General features: G+C 39.5%; 1 protein-coding gene across 1 annotated transcript in view; it reads left to right on the top strand.

The window, feature by feature from the left end:
• Unc80 (unc-80 homolog, NALCN channel complex subunit) overlaps positions 1 to 16714 on the top strand; it is a 182042-nt gene that overhangs the window by 77837 nt on the left and 87491 nt on the right. The window contains 3 exon segments of the mRNA XM_032901292.1: positions 8112 to 8247; positions 11750 to 11883; positions 16149 to 16314. Coding sequence (XP_032757183.1) covers positions 8112 to 8247; positions 11750 to 11883; positions 16149 to 16314 — 436 coding nt within the window.

The raw sequence follows: 16714 nt of genomic DNA, 5'->3' as shown, positions 1-16714 counted from the left end.
ATAGGGTTTATGCATATATTTTATGTATTCATACACACCAGAAGAGAGCATCAGATCCCATTACAGATGCTTGTGAGCCACCATGTGGTTGCTAGGAATTGACCTCAGGACGTCTGGAAGAGTAGTCAGTGCTCTTAACCACTGAGCCATCTTTCCAGCCCCACATGTCCTTGTTTTTAATAACTGAATAATATTCCACTGCGTAAAAGGACCACATTTTCTGTAGCCATTGAGAGATATCTGAGTTGCTTCCAGCTTCTTCTTCTTCTTCTTCTTCTTCTTCTTTTTTTTTTTCTTCTTCTTCTTTTTTTTTTTTTTTTTGGTTCTTTTTTTCGGAGCTGGGGACCAAACCCAGGGCCTTGCACTTCCTAGGCAAGCGCTCTACCACTGAGCTAAATCCCCAACTCCTGCTTTCCTAAACTTCTTTTCGTACTGAAACATTAACTTTGTGCTTGTTTTTTAAGTTCCCTGCATCTACATCTACTCAGTGTGGAATGATATGCTACCCTTTCACTAGAATATTAAAATAAGAATAACTAAGGCTGGATGATACCCCAATTACTGAAGTGCTTGCCAATGAAGATTTGAATTCAGTTTGCAGAACTCACACAAGAAAAAAACAAGCATGGTAGCACTTACTTAATTTCCCAGGACTGCAGAAGCAGATACAGAGAGGTCCCCAGAGCTTATTAGCCAGTCAGTCTAGCCTAACCAGTGAGCTCCATATCCATAAAAGACTCTATTTCACAAACACAAAAATGGTACTACCTATGGAACTATTCAGGAGTTTGACCTTCTCTGATGGTAATATTAAACGGGACATAAGAATGTATTTGGAGACTTTACAAGAATTCATAAATTATAAACACATTCACCCGATGTGCATAGTGTCTCTTTGAGAAAGATGTCTCTGGGCCTTGTTTTGATATAGTGAAAAAGAACTGTCATATAATACCAATTCCATGTTGGTCTTCAATATGATTAATAATCAATCCTATGTTGACTTTATGTGTCTTATAGGGTATTCCCCAAGATGATTCACCTCTTTATCCTTTCCTGTGTCTACAAAACAGACAGAATGTGTGAGGGCTGAACTGATCTGTTATTCCACCTATTATTTGCAACATAGAGTTGTATGTATCACCAGAAAACCTGAAACATAAAGCAGCATAATTATACCCTAAATGTTTTCAGTGAATAGCTATATTAAAAAAGAAATCTTAAAGGCATATGTCATACTGAACAAAACAGGATTGGTAATTAAGGTGGGGGTGGAGGTAGTGTGTGGGGATGGTAGTTTGTCTCTAAACAATTGTTACAGACTTGGCCTTTTTAAATAGTCTGTAAAACATGTTTACGGGATAGATATGATGTAATGCAATGTAAAAGCTCTGTAATACTGCTTGAGTTCAGGGATAGTGATTCCCCCTGAAGTCCTTTTATTGTTGAGGATAGTTTTAGCTACCCTGGGTTTTTTGTTATTCCAGATGAATTTGGAAATTGTTCTGTCTAACTCTCTGAAGAATTGGATTGGTATTCTGATGGGGATTGCATTGAATCTGTAGATCGCTTTTGGTAAAATGGCCATTTTTACTATATTAATCCTGCCAATCCATGAGCATGGGAGATCTTTCCATCTTCTGAGGTCTTCTTCAATTTCTTTCTTCAGAGTCTTGAAGTTCTTATTGTACAGATCTTTTACTTGCTTGGTTAAAGTCACACCGAGATACTTTATATTATTTGGGACTATTATGAAGGGTGTTGTTTCGCTAATTTCTTTCTTGGCTTGTTTCTCTTTTGTGTAGAGGCAGGCTACTATTTGAGTTAATTTTATACCCAGACACTTTGCTGAAGTTGTTTATCAGCTTTAGTAGTTCTCTGGTGGAACTTTTGGGATCACTTAAATATACTATCATATCATCTGCAAATAGTGATATTTTGACTTCTTCTTTTCCAATCTGTATCCCCTTGATCTCCTTTTGTTGTCTGATTGCTCTGGCTAGAACTTCAAGAAGTATATTGAATAAGTAGGGAGAGAGTGGGCAGCCTTGTCTAGTCCCTGATTTTAGTGGGATTGCTTCAAGTTTCTCTCCATTTAGTTTAATGTTAGCAACTGGTTTGCTGTATATGGCTTTTACTATGTTTAGGTATGGGCCTTTAATTCCTATTCTTTCCAGGACTTTTATCATGAAGTGGTGTTGAATTTTGTCAAATGCTTTCTCAGCATCTAATGAAATGATCATGTGGTTTTGTTCTTTCAGTTTGTTTATATAATGGATCACGTTGATGGTTTTCCATATATTAAACCATCCCTGCATGCCTGGGATGAAGCCTACTTAATCATGATGGATGATTGTTTTGATGTGTTCTTGGATTTGGTTTGGAAGAATTTTATTGAATATTTTTGCATCAATATTCAAAAGGGAAATTGTTCTGAAGTTCTCTTTCTTTGTTGGGTCTTTGTGTAGTTTAGGTATAAGAGTAATTGTGGCTTTATAGAAGGAATTCGGTAGTGCTCTGTCTATTTCAATTTTGTGGAATAGTTTGGACAGTATTGGTATGAGGTCTTCTGTGAAGGTCTGATAGAATTCTGCACTAAACCCATCTTGTCCTGGGCTCTGTTTGGTTGGGAGAACTTTAATGACTGCTTCTATTTCCTTAGGAGTTATGGGGTTGTTTAACTGGTTTATCTGTTCCTGATTTAACTTCGGTACCTGGTATCTGTCTAGGAAATTGTCCATTTCCTTCAGATTTTCAAGTTTTGTTGAATATAGGTTTTTGTAGTAAGATCTGATGATATTTTGAATTTCCTCTGAATCTGTAGTTATGTCTCCCTTTTCATTTCTGATTTTGATAATTTGGACACACTCTCTGTGTCTCTTGTTAGTCTGGCTAAGGGTTTATCTACCTTGTTGATTTTCTCAAAGAACCAACTTTTAGTTCTGTTGATTCTTTCTATGGTCCTTTTGGTTGACTTCAGCCCTGAGTTTGATTATTTCCTGCCTTCTACTCCTCCTGGGTGTATTTGCTCCGTTTTGTTCTAGAGCTTTTAGGTGTGCTGTCAAGCTGCTGATATATGCTCTCTCCTGTTTCTTTCTGCAGGCACTCAGATCTATGAGTTTTCCTCTTAGCACAGCTTTCATTGTGTCCCATAAGTTTGGGTATGTTGTGCCTTCATTTTCATTAAATTCTAAGAAGTCTTTAATTTCTTTCTTTATTTCTTCCTTGACCACGTAATCGTTGATTAGAGCATTGTTCAATTTCCATGTATATGTGGGCATTCTTCCCTTATTGTTATTGAAGACCAGCCTTAGCCCGTGGTGGTCTGATAGGACACATGGGATTATTTCTATCTTTCTGTATCTGTTGAGGCCTGTTTTGTGACCGATTATATGGTTGATTTTGGAGAAAGTACCATGAGGTGGTGAGAAGAAGGTATATCCTTTTGTTTTAGGATAGAATATTCTGTAAATATCTGTTAAGTCCATTTGGTTCATAACTTCTGTTAGTCTGTCTATGTCTCTGTTTAATTTCTGTTTCCATGAATTGTTCATTGATGAGAGTGGGGTGTTGAAATTTCCTACTATTATTGTGTGATGTGCAATGTGTGCTTTGAGCTTTAGTAAGGTTTCTTTTATGTATGTAGGTGCACTTTTATTTGGAGAATAGACAATTAGGATTGAGAGTGTAGCTAGGTGGATTTTTTCCTTTGATGAATATGAAGTGTCCTTTCTTATCTTTTCTGATGACTTTTGGTTGAAAGTTGACTTTATTCAATATTAGAATGGCTACTCCAGCTTGCTTCTTCAGACCATTTGATTGGAAAGTGTATTTCTAGCCTTTTACTCTGAGGTACTGTCTGTCTTTGCCTCTGAGGTATGTTTCTTGTAGGCAGCAAAATACTGGGTCCTCATTACATATCCAGTTCATTAATCTGTATCTTTTTATTGGGGAATTGATGTTGAGAGATATTAAGGAATAGTGATTGTTGCTTCCTGTTATATTCGTATTTGGATGTGAGATTATGTTTGTGTGCTTTTCTTCTCTTTGTTTTGTTGTAAAACAATTAGTTTCTTGCTTTTTCTAGGGTGTAGCTCGCCTCCTTGTGTTGGGCTTTACTATTTATTATCCTTCGTAGGACTGGATTTATAGAAAGATATTGTGGAAATTTGGTTTTGTCATGGAATATCTTGGTTTCTCCATCTATGTTAATTGAGAGTTTTGCTGGATACAGTAACCTGGGCTGGCATTTGTGTTCTCTTAGGATCTGTATGACATCTGTTCAAGATCTTCTGGCATTTATAGTCTCTGGTAAGAAGTCTGGTGTAATTCTTATAGGTCTGCCTTTATATGTTAGTTGACCTTTTTTCCTTACTGCTTTTAATATTCTTGATTTGTTTTGTGCATTTGGTGTTTTGACTATTATGTGACGGGAGGAGTTTCTTTTCTGGTCCAATCTATTTGGAGTTCTGTAGGCTTCTTGTATGTTTATGGGCATCTCTTTTTTTAGGCTAGTGAAGTTTTTTTCTATGATTTTGTTGAAGATATTTACTGGCCCTTTAAGTTGGGAGTCTTCACTCTCTTCTATACCTATTACCCTTAGGTTTGATATTCTCATTGTATCCTGGATTTTCTGTATGTTTTGGGCTAGGAGCTTTTTGCATTTTACATTATCTTTGACTGTTGTGTCGATGTTTTCTATGGAGTGTTCTGCTCCTGAGATTCTCTGTTCTATCTCTTGTATTCTGTTGGTGATGCTTGCATCTATGACTCCTGATCTCTTCCCTAGGTTTTCTATCTCCAGGGTTGTCTCTCTTTTTGCTTTCTTTATTGTTTCTGTTTCCACTTTTAACTCCTGGATGGTTTTGTTCATTTCCTTCTCCTGGTTTTTTTTTCCCCCCAGTGGTTCTTCAAGGGATTTTTGTGTTTCCTGTTTAAGGGTTTCTAGTTGTTTACTTATGTTGTCCTGTATTTCCTTAAGGGAGTTATTAATAACCTTCTTAAAGTCCTCCATCATCATGATAAAATGTGATTTTCAATCTAGATCTTGCTTTTCTGATGTGTTTGAATATCCAGTGTTTGCTTTGGTGGGAGAATTGGGCTCTGATGATGCCATGTAGTCTTGCTTTCTGTTGTTTGGGTTCCTATGCTTGCCTCTTGCCATCAGGTTGTCTCGGGTGTTAGCTTGTCTTTCTGTTTCTGACAGTGGCTTGACCGTCCTGTAGGCCCGTGTGTCAGGACTGCTGTAGACCTGTTTTCCTGTTTTCTTTCAGCCAGTTATGGGAACAGAGTGTTCTGCTCTCAGGTGTGTAGTCATTCCTCTCCACTGGCTTTCAGCTCTCCTTGTGGGCAGGAACCAGAAGGGTCCTGCCCCTACTTCTCCTAGGTCCCTGTGCGCAGGGGGCACAGATAGCACAAGGCTTTTTACTCTTGAATCAGGAATGTGGGCAGAGAGTAGTCTTCTCTTGTTTCCCAGGAGTGTCTGTCCCTCTGAAGATCTAGCTCTGCCCCCACCCCACGAATTTGGATGCAGGGAGCTGTTTGACCAGTTCAGTTCAGATCCAGGTGCAGTCTAGACTGTGGGGCTCCTGCAGCTTGACTGCCCCCATATTCCTGTGTCCAGAGGCACTATGCAGTTTCCTCTTGGGCCAGGGATGTGGGCAAAGTTGGGCAGCATCTTTCTCCATTTCCAACCAGCCAACACATCAGCTGCTCTAAGTCTGTAGTAAATCTTCTGAACCAGCAAAGGTGTCATTCAACATGTTCTTACCTCCCTAAAAGACCCAAGAGTGTAGGGAGTGTAAGGAGAAGGACAGGGGGCAAACATTCGAATTCAGGCCACAGCCTTCAGCTAGTGTCTTAACCTCTGTAACTTCCCTGTTTGTCAGTGATCTTCCTGTAAATGCATTCATAATTCATCAAGGCACATGTACGAACAGCACTGGTGCACTTGAACAGCTTATGTATATTAGTGTTTCATTCAAAAACCTTACAAACATCTCCCTTCATAAATATTTTATGAATGGAGGATGAAAGGAATTACATCTCCTTAAGACATCCTTCTAGGGGTTGGGGATTTGGCTCAGTGGTAGAGCGCTTACCTAGGAAGCACAAGGTCCTGGGTTTGGTCCCCAGCCCCGAAAATAAAAAAAAAAAAAGACATCCTTCTAGCTGTAGATGAGACATGGAACTTTAAACTGTTACTTAGGCAAGTTCAGGTTTGAGATATATATATATATATATAATTGGGTTTAAATTTAAATTATTTCATTACAATATTTCAGAAAAATTAATATAAAAAACCCACCTCTTTTGAGTCTCACTGTTCAGCTGGCTAGCTCCACTCCAAACTCATCACACATCATCCTCAGAACAAGGTCTTAGGTGCTGATGCCTATGGTCTTGTTTCATTTGTTTAAAACTTTCAGAGTTAGCAAGTACAGCTTGGGGGATATTGTGTTAATTTTTTATAGTACGTTCTTATTAGGATTTTTTGTTCCCTGGTCTGCAGTTTGTCACTTATTTCCAGGTCTCACAAAGACCTTTTTATTTCCAAAAGTTGAACAGAGTCCTGGTTTTGTTGTTGTTGTTTTTGTTTTGTTTTGTTTTGTTTTGTTTTTGAGAGGGTTCTGGATGCACTTTGCACATCTGTTCATGAGTATGGGTTTTTCTCCAGCAGTGAGTGTAATTCCTTGCTAAATATTTCATAAGTATGACACAGGGACATAGAAAAATGAGTTGGGATTTGTTTTTACTAATGCACAGAGCACAAGACTGACCTGCAAGAAGTGTTCATTTTACTTTATCCTTGAGACTCCTTCCCAAGGCTCTGACTCTCTCAATTTTACATATTCTGCAGTGTTTAGATACAAAAGGAACCAGATAGAGAGAGTGTATTCACCTCTTGTGGAAAATTCCTCTCCATAATTTGTGGAACAATGTGTTGTGATTCAGAAGACCAGAGAGCAAAAGTTTGATTCTGTGTATGCCATGTTAGAATCAATATTGTCAGTGTGCCAAGCTATTAAATGTCCCCATTTTAATGTGGTTTTTCAAATCTCTACCAGAAGAGCAGTTAACATTTCTTACTAATTTACTATCATGGGATGGGTAGAGGTCCATAAATGCCAAGAAGTGCATACATAAATGGTAATATAAATAAAACCACAGGAGTAGAATTCTTGCCAATTTCCAAACCCATTAGCATGGCACCAATACTCTTGTAAAAACCTATAATCAGATGCACTCCAAAGAGTGCATCTTTCTCTCTCTCTCTCTCTCTCTCTCTCTCTCTCTCTCTCTCTCTCTCCTCTCTCTCTCTCTCTCCTGCCCTAAACCTCTCTATTAAAATAATAGTACCTACATGTAAGATGGGATATTGCTCAGTGGGTGAGAGTATGCAAACATCGGAACCTGGCTTTAAATCCTTAGTACCCACAAAAAAGGTCCATTGTGGCCACTCCTACCTGTCACATGAGCAGTATGGGCGATAGACACAGGGGTCTTGGTAGGGCTTGATGAACACCATCCTGACTCATGATTCACTGAGAAATCCTGTCTCAAAAGAAGATGAACCATTACAGAACAGAACATGCAGTATCCTCCTCGGGACTCCAGACTTGCTTAAATGCATATAACTATATACTTAACAAAAACACACACACACACACACACACACACACACACACACACACACACACACACACACACAGAGAGAGAAACACACAGAGAGAGAGACAGACAGACAGACAGACAGGCAGGCAGACCACTGCTGGCTTGCTTCCTTACATCAGACCTACAAAATGAATGAACTTTGAATAAATAAATAATAATAATAATAATAATAAATATGGACACTTGTTTTATAAAAATGTTTGTATGTGCATATAAAAGTTACCATTCCATTGTTTTCAAATCTTTCGAGCAAATGGCCCTGGAGACATCTGTGTTCCTTCCATCTCTAGCTTCCCATATTGGCAAAGATGGTGGTGACAGCACATGGAATACAGAAAAGGGCTCTGTGAGAAATCATGCCCGCTCTCTGGGGACCGTGTGCTGTCTTGGAGTCTGACATCCTTCGTGGCATTCCTCTCCTTCCTTCTCCACTGTAGGCAATTGGCATCCGATTAAACGAGCTGTGCCATGGAGAGAGCGAGAGTCCTGCTAATCTACTCGGCCTTATCTATGATGAAGAGACCAAGAGAAGACTACGGAAGGAGGATGAGGAGGAAGACTTTTTAGATGACAGTAAGGAGACTCCCTTTACTACAAGAGCCCCTGCTTGTAAGAAACTCTGCTTTAGGAACACTTCTTTGTTCCTCTCTCATTCTCTCTCCACCTTCCTACATCTCCCACCAACCATTCCCCTTCACCTCATATGAGAGTGAATTGTGTACGTATGCCAGAGGAGGGTGGGGTGGTGGCGGAGCAAAAGTCAGGAAGAGAAGGCAAACAGACAAAGCACTTCAGATAATGTGGAAGGGACATTACCTTTTAGCCTCTGACTCTTATCCATAGTCATACTAAGCTTCTGGAGGAAAAGCAGTTGTAAAAATTACTTTCCAAGGTTTTGCTGCTTTGTCTCTCCCTCCCTCTCCCCTCCCTCCCTCCCTTCCTCTCTCAAATTCTCCCCCACTCTGAGATTTTATCTTGTTATGGCTTTGGGAAGTAAAAAAAATCATGTAAAATAGAATTGAAGAATAGATGCTTTCCAGGGGCTGCAGAGATGGTTCAGTCGGGAAATTGCTTGTTGCACAAGCCTGAGGACCTGAGTTTAGGTCCTCTAAAGCCCTATTAAAAAGCTGGACACAGCTGTGGGATCCCGTAACCTTAGCTCTGCAGAGATAGACAGGGAAGTCCATAAGCTCATTGGCCAGCTGGTCTTACTGAATGGATGAGCTTCGGATTCACTGAAAGAGCCTGCCTGAGAACAAAAAATTTTAGATGTGGAAAGGTTTTGGAGAAAGGCACTTGACATCAACCTCTGACCACCACATTCATGCACAAGCATACACATGTATCTGCATGCTCAAGTGCACACACCTGTACTAGGAAGTCTATCCACTGCAACACACACACACACACACACACGAGAGAGAGAGAGAGAGAGATGCATTCCAAAGAACTAAAATATAGACTAGTTTAATCAGAACATATTATAGTATTAATAATAAACTCAAAGTTTGCTTGAACTGTGACTGCCTGTGCTTCAACTATTTAGAGTTGTCATAGAATTAAAAACAAGACTATTCTGACTGGATCCTCTGCAGAATCACTTTGTCCATACACATGCTCTGTACCATACAAGCATACCCTGAGGGAGGGTACGTCATTCTATTGAGTGGAAATTCCAGTTTTCGCTGTGGAATCTGCATCTTTCCACAATGAAAGCAGTAACATCTTTCCATTTAATCTTTCCTCTTCATTTGCAATTCAAGTTCTCTGGTTATATTTTAAGGGTTATCCTGGGGTAATGCATACCAAATCTGCTCCAACCTTGTGCCCTGAAGTATGAAATGCTGGTTAGATGATAGCATTGAAAAAGACTAAACAATAATCCAGGAAATCTCTCACCATGTTCCTTTCATCTTTTGCACCAAGGATTTTGGTTTTTTTCCCCATTATTTTGTTTCCTGACTTTTGTAAAATCAGAGAAAACCTTGACATCTCTATTTGATAAAATACTGAATTCCTATATGGACACAGCAACCCAACGACAAAAGTTGACTCAGAATATAACCTAGTCTATTTTCTAATAACTTTGGTGTTTAATTTCACTCGTAGGCTAAATGCTAGAGAGTGACAATTCCAGCAGTCATGAAACCTAGGAAAGGCTTACCATTAATGCCAGCCAGCCAGAGGCTTATGCTGGAAACCACTCAGGGATCGCTGAGAATGGAAGGAGGTGAAAGAACGTTAAATGAGTGCACCCTCACAGACTGCAGTGCACAATCCACATCAAATTACAAGAGCTCCGTTAATTCATTTGTTATGTCTGGTACATCAGCATTTGTTTGAGTCATGTAGAGCTCCATCTTTGTTGTGACAGGATATTTCAGGTAATAATCAGGAAAGAGCCTAGACCACAGCCAAGGTTATTATCTATAGGAGAACCTCAGGAATGAACTAATAATTCCAGAAGTTTACATTGAGTAGCTGGTATCTGGTTATTTTTATTATTCACTTTGCTCATACATGATCATCCTGTGTAATCAGATTGGTCTTGATCTTGAAATCTTCCTGCCTCAAAATTTGAGTAGCTGATGTAGTTCATACAGACTTCTACTGCCCTGCCTAGTTTCAACAAACTTGTTTGTTTGATTTTTTTTGTAAATTTTGCACACGTAGGTAATTTTTAGAGCCCTATATCCTCTGTGGAATATAAGACTGATGTTTCTAATTATCAACTAATTATGAGGTTGTTATGTGTGATTTAGTTAACATTGCACTCCAAAGCTAAATATAATGCAAGCACATGTCTGTTTGGAAATTCCGCGCTAGCTTATCTCTTCTATTCCTAATGAGAGGCAGATTTTCCATCCATGTTTTAACTATGTAGAAAAAGCGATGGTTCTCAGGAGGGAAAAATAGGCCAGATGTCTTCAGAAGACTATAACATCTACCTTCTGTGTCAAAAAAAAAAAAGTCATGTGTACTATTCAGTCAGGAAATCTCATTATGCCCAGGAGACAATTTTAGGAAATTTTTAAATTATTGATATATAATAACATTGTGACAGTTTGATGACTTAATTTATTCAATTGATAACTATTTTCTTTCTTTTGTAAGAGGCAGAATGCTAGATTGTCTTGTTCTTTTCTGAAGATAAAGTTATTGGGATGTTTCTACAGGGTTCATGTTAAGACAGATCTTTCAACCAATCCTGGCACTTTTAAATCCTGTTATTCCCTTGGTCATTACCTATCTTTAGTCCATATTTGATTAGTTGGTCCATGGTGGATTGGGTAACTGACAAAGTGAAAAAGAAAAAATTTCTACAGAATGAAAGAGACCATCAGTTGCTTCTGGTATAACTGTATCATACTGTGACAGGAGAGCTTATATTAAAATGTATAGTACAAACTGGGCGTCATGGTGCACACCTCTAATCCCAGCACTTGGGAGGCAGGAGAAGGATCTATTTGAGTTTTAGGCCATCGTGGTCTGCAGAGCAAGTTGCAGTGTAGCCAAGGCTATGTAGAGAAACCCTGTTACAAACAAACAAAAATGTGTAGTATTATTGACCAGATGACACCTTTTCGTGTACCTGTGTTGCACAACTACCAATTGAACTAGAGATGAAAAAATGTTAAAGCTCTCAGAAGGCCCAAGAGTCATCCCTTCCTAAAGTGAGTTGGGAGGATGTGTGGGCTCCAATCCTAGCTGGTTACCCTATACGCAGTCAAGACTTGACTGAATACAAGACCAATTTCACTGTCTGTTTTCACCAAATGGTCTCTGGGGACATTGAAGCTGTGTTGTGTTACTCTTTAGTACTGTAAATAGAAACACTGACTTCTGCTTGTCTGATACTTTAATACTGAAGCACCCGTTACAGAACTGCAGAGTGGAAGAAGAGAGGTGGATGGCCATGCCCAAGTCATGCTGACAGGAGTAGGTAAATTGAGGTTGTGTAGAAAATATTCTCATGTGCAGTGTGATTCTACATGGATGTAGTTAGGTCCATCACACCATGACCCTCTATTTGTTATTGGTTTGTCTTCTCATGAAGAATCCTTTCTTTTCTTAGGTACTGTGAACCCCTCAAAATGTGGCTGTCCCTTTGCCTTGAAGATGGCAGCATGCCAACTTCTCCTGGAGATAACCACCTTCCTGAGGGAGACTTTTTCTTGCCTGCCTAGACCTCGCACTGAGCCCCTCGTGGTATGTTGAAGCAATGCGGTGGCAACAGCAGCCAGCCTACTCGAAAAGAAGGAACTGTAACTAGATTTCCTATATTCTCAGCATCTTTAAATGCTTGAAGATCGTAGGTGTTTTGTAATTTAAAACTTTAACCAAAGGCTTTTCAGACATAAAAACACAATCTATTTAATCCATCAAAATCATAGCTCCAAAGTTGGCCTAGAAATCAGAAAGTACTTTCAGGTACAGTGTTTGACAGTCCAGTGGTCACCACTAATTCTGATGGAAATATCCAAGAGCCCATGCTCCTTTACCCTACAAACAATGTGGATTTTATGACCAAGGTTATTCAGAAATCATTACCTGATTTTCTTTTGTACTAACAATTCCTCAGTTCATATAGAAGCTCATTTCTAAAGAGTTTTCTGGTTTATAGCATGGCAGGAATGACTTCAGTGTTTAGATTCTGAACATTTCCAAACCTGTCATTTTGATAGAATTTCTTGTGGATTATGTATGGCTCAACAGAAAAAATGGCATACCACACACACACACACACACACACACACACACACACACACCACATGTCGACACATAAAAATGCAGTCATGTGCCATGGACTATGTATTTCACCACACATATAAATACTACGCAAGGCCTGTAAATCTTCAGAGTATGGCTTAACAGGGCACACCTTGTTCTGCACTCTGTCACACCAACTTCCATTTCAGGGTGTTTACAACCCACCTCTCCTGCTGTTAAAACCAAAAGCATGAATAAGTCCGGTACCCTAATCCCAGGGCGGGTCCAGAGCTGGATAAAGGAGTCAGTGTTCTGCTACCGTGGAACACAGCCTCTGGCTTTAGTTTTCCAATACTCTAGAAGACCCTTTTCTCCACATCCTTAAACAAAAATGGGCATTTTCAAATTGGAAACATTTATGAATGGAATGCTTGTTTTCAAAAGAGAACTAGCCTCATTGGGACTGCAAAACTGTACAATTTGACTTCTGGAAATGGAAATCCCAGCTACTTCCCTCTGCGACATCGTATTGACTTGACATTTATTTTTCTGAGTTGTCATTTTCACTGATCTGTTGATAGTACTCTATAAAATCAAACCAAGACAATTTGATGAATGCACTCAGCTTAAAGTCAAGCATAGCAAAATATCCGACCTATAGACCTCCTCCAATATTGCTCCTTTCAACCTCCTGATTAATAACAGTCTTTGGAAAAGCATAGAGTACGTCTGATTGCACATTTTCAGAATAGCTGCAATTTTCATAAAAACATGTCTTGTTTAGCTCAGTCACTTTCGTCCTGCCCTTTAACTCTTAAAACCCTACCTCAGTGACTCTTGTTATCAAATTCTATTTCATGTCACCTATCATATACAGAGGACACACTTAATAACTGCTTCCCCTTGAAGAGCAGTTCCTGAACTGAAACCTGTCAGTCAAAATGAATCTTTCTATTTCCTCAACCAGCCTCCTCTGTTCAGCTTGAGCGCACAGACAGCAATGACAGCAGCCATCAAGAATCTCAGCACTAAGAGAATCACAAGCTAGGTCACACAGCAGGGTCTGTGACAAACAGAGACTCTGTAAGGAACTAGAAGAGTTGCAGGAAGCACAAAGAAAGGAACCTACAGAGTCTAAGTCTAGAACAGCAGCCTTCGGTCATTTAGTAACGAGGGAAGTGTGTCTTCTTCACCTCGAACTAGGTTTCTGGGGTTCATTGTTAACTGCATGAGAACTCTCACTGTTAAACAGAGGCCTGTATAGCTTTATTATTTCATTTTTGAGACTATAACACATTTACATTATTACTCCCTTCTCTTGCTCCCTCCAAATTCTTCCATAAAATTCTCTTGCTCTTTTTAAAATTCATAATCTATTTTTTCAATAATTGTTGTCATGGCAATGTATTTATATTTAAGTATCCATATATGTATGCATATACATATATATATTCATATATATATATGTATATATATATTCCTAAATACATAATTCCAACTTGCCAGTGTGTATAATGTTACTTGTGTGTATGTTTTCGGGATTGACCCTTTGATATTGGATGAACACACATTGGTGTGTGTTCTTCCCCAGGGAGGACTATTTCTCCTGTTTTCCATATTCCTTAGCTGCCTGTAATTCTGTGTGCAGGGTTGAGGACTCGTGAACTTTCCCCCTCTTGTTCTTACTTCTTTCTAAATGAGAGTAAGAAATTTCCCATTATGAAATTCCCCATACCGGCTCTGGCTCACGAATGTATTTTCCTAAACCTTAGCTGACTTCCCACACTTGTGTCCTAAGAAAGTGCATTCAAAGTTAACTTGAATGGCATCCTCTATTCACTTCTGTAAGTATACGTGTTTTCAGTAGTGCAGACATTATCTTCCATTTCTTCAGGTCAAAATCTAAGACAGGTATTTTTAGACTATATTCAAGATACAGACAATCTTTCTGTGGTAGAGGAAGAATCTACCTGCCTCCTAACTTTATTCCTTACCTTCTAGAAATTACTACACCCTTCTTGCATCCTCAGAGGCAGTAATATCTTATTGAAACTTTCCATATACACAGCCAGGGAGAAGTCCTCCACTTCTTAGAACACATGTGATTAAACTTGATCCACTTAGCTAATGGAGGGAGATAATCATAAAGTTCTTAGCTTTAATTTTACCTCCAAAGTTAATGTTGCAGTATAAAGCAACTTATTATCAAGCTCTGAGGATTTAAGGTTTAGATATTACTTGGTGACCATTATTCTATTTCTATTGTCTTGGAGTCTGATATCTAACTCCTTAGCTTGGAATACCCAAGAAGCAATTCACAGACCATATGAAGCTCAAGGAGAAGGAAGACGAAAATGTGGATGCTTCAGTCCTTCTTAGAAGGGGGCACAAAATACTCACAGGAGGAAATACAAGGACAAAGAGTGGAGTAGGCACTGAAGAATAGGTCATCCAAAGACTGTCCTACCTGAGGATTCATCTCATATGCAGCCACCAAACCCAGTCACTATTGCTGATGCCAAGAAGTGCTTGCTGACAGGAGCCTGATATGGATGTCTCCTGAGAGGATCTGCCAGTGCCTTACAGATACAGATGAGGATGCTTGCAGCTAACCATCAGACTGAGTACAGGGACCCCAGTGGAAGAGTTAGAGAAAAGACTGAGGGAGCTGAAAGGGTTTGCAATACCATAGGAAGAACAACAGTAGCAACCAACCAGACACCCCCCCAGGAGCTCCTAGGGACTAAACCACCAACGAATGAGTACACATGGAGGGATCCATGGCTTCAGCCACATATGTAGCAAAGGATGGCATTGTCTGGCATTAATAGGAGGATAAGCCCTTGGTCCTATGAAGGCTCGATTCCCCAATGTAGTGGAATACCAGGGCATTGAGGTGGGAGAGGGTAGGTGGGAACGGGAGCATCTTCATAGAAGCAGGGGGAGCGGGTATGGGAGGGGGGAACTAGGAAAGGGCATAACATCTGGCATGTAAATACATAGAATATATAATAAAATAAAATAAAGAATTCATCATTTCTGTTTGCTCATCTTTCATCTTAGTATTCTGAGTTCCTCAGAGAAATACTCATTTCTTATTTATATCACTATACCTAACATATTCATCCTCAATGCATGATTATGTAATTAACATATAAATGCCAAAGATACCTCCCAGACATTGGACCAAGAGTTAGAGGGTGAAGAAGCTAATTCAAAGTTCTGTATTTTTGGAAGATAAAACACATAAGGAGAAGCAATTAGTTAGGGAACAGTTACTTTCCTATTCAAGAATACCTTTTAAGACCACAATTTAAATTAAGCAATAAAATTCTTTTAAATATAATTGCATGTGATTCAGAATGAATAGTGGTTTGACACAATACCAGTGCAGTAGATGGAACATGAGGGCTCCAGCCCATTGTTGCAGCACTTAGGAAACCGAGGAGAGGCAGGAGGATCCTGAGATCAGCTTTGTGGCTTTAGAGCAAGACCCTGTCAAAGAGAGACAGACAGGAAGGGAGGGAGGAGGGAAGGAAAGAAAGAAGGAAGGAAGGAAGGAAGGAAGGAAGGAAGGAAGGAAGGAAGGAAGGAAGGAAGGGAGGAAGGAAGGAAGGAAGGAAGGAAGGTAAATAGATGATAGATAGATAGATAGATAGATAGATAGATAGATAGATAGATAGATAGATAGATAGATAGATAGATAGAGAACTTTTTTGTCTCAGGACATCCCAGCACTTGTATGCCCTTCTATGACATTTCAGGACTTGGAGAGCTGCAGGCTTCGTCTGGATCCTGAGTTGGACAGGCACAGATATGAGAGGAAGATCAGCTTCGCAGGAGTTCTAGATGAAAATGAAGACTCAAAAGACTCTCTGCACAGCAGCAGCCACACCATCAAATCAGACGCAGGTGCTGAAGAGAAGAAAGGTAGGGAGACGCCAGGGTCACTTCCTGTTTCTGGCTTTCTCGCAGGATATATGTAATCTGGAGTCTAAACGACAAAAATTGTATGCCCAAATTCTTGGCCCCACATAGTGCTAACTATGTGGGCTCTTCAGAGCCGGTGAGGAAGGAGACACCATTAGTTAGAAGTTGAACTTGTCAGCCAGAATACCTTGGGCTACAGTGCCAGCTCAGCAATTCTCCTTTGGCTACACTGAATGTGAGATGCCTTCAGCTTTAAGATGACCCTGTATTTTATTAGCCAATAAGATAGGGAAAACACCCAAATTCAACTACTCTGCAACACTCCCTTATCACTTGCTTGCCTTTTTTTTAATTGAAAGAGGACTTTGGGACAGTAAAATAAATGTATATAGTCAATGTT

The sequence above is a fragment of the Rattus rattus genome, chromosome 4 (assembly GCF_011064425.1).
Source record: "Rattus rattus isolate New Zealand chromosome 4, Rrattus_CSIRO_v1, whole genome shotgun sequence".
NCBI classification, from domain to species: Eukaryota; Metazoa; Chordata; class Mammalia; order Rodentia; family Muridae; genus Rattus; species Rattus rattus.
Note: the sequence above shows the minus strand (reverse complement) of the source record. Positions and strands in the feature narration are given on the sequence as shown.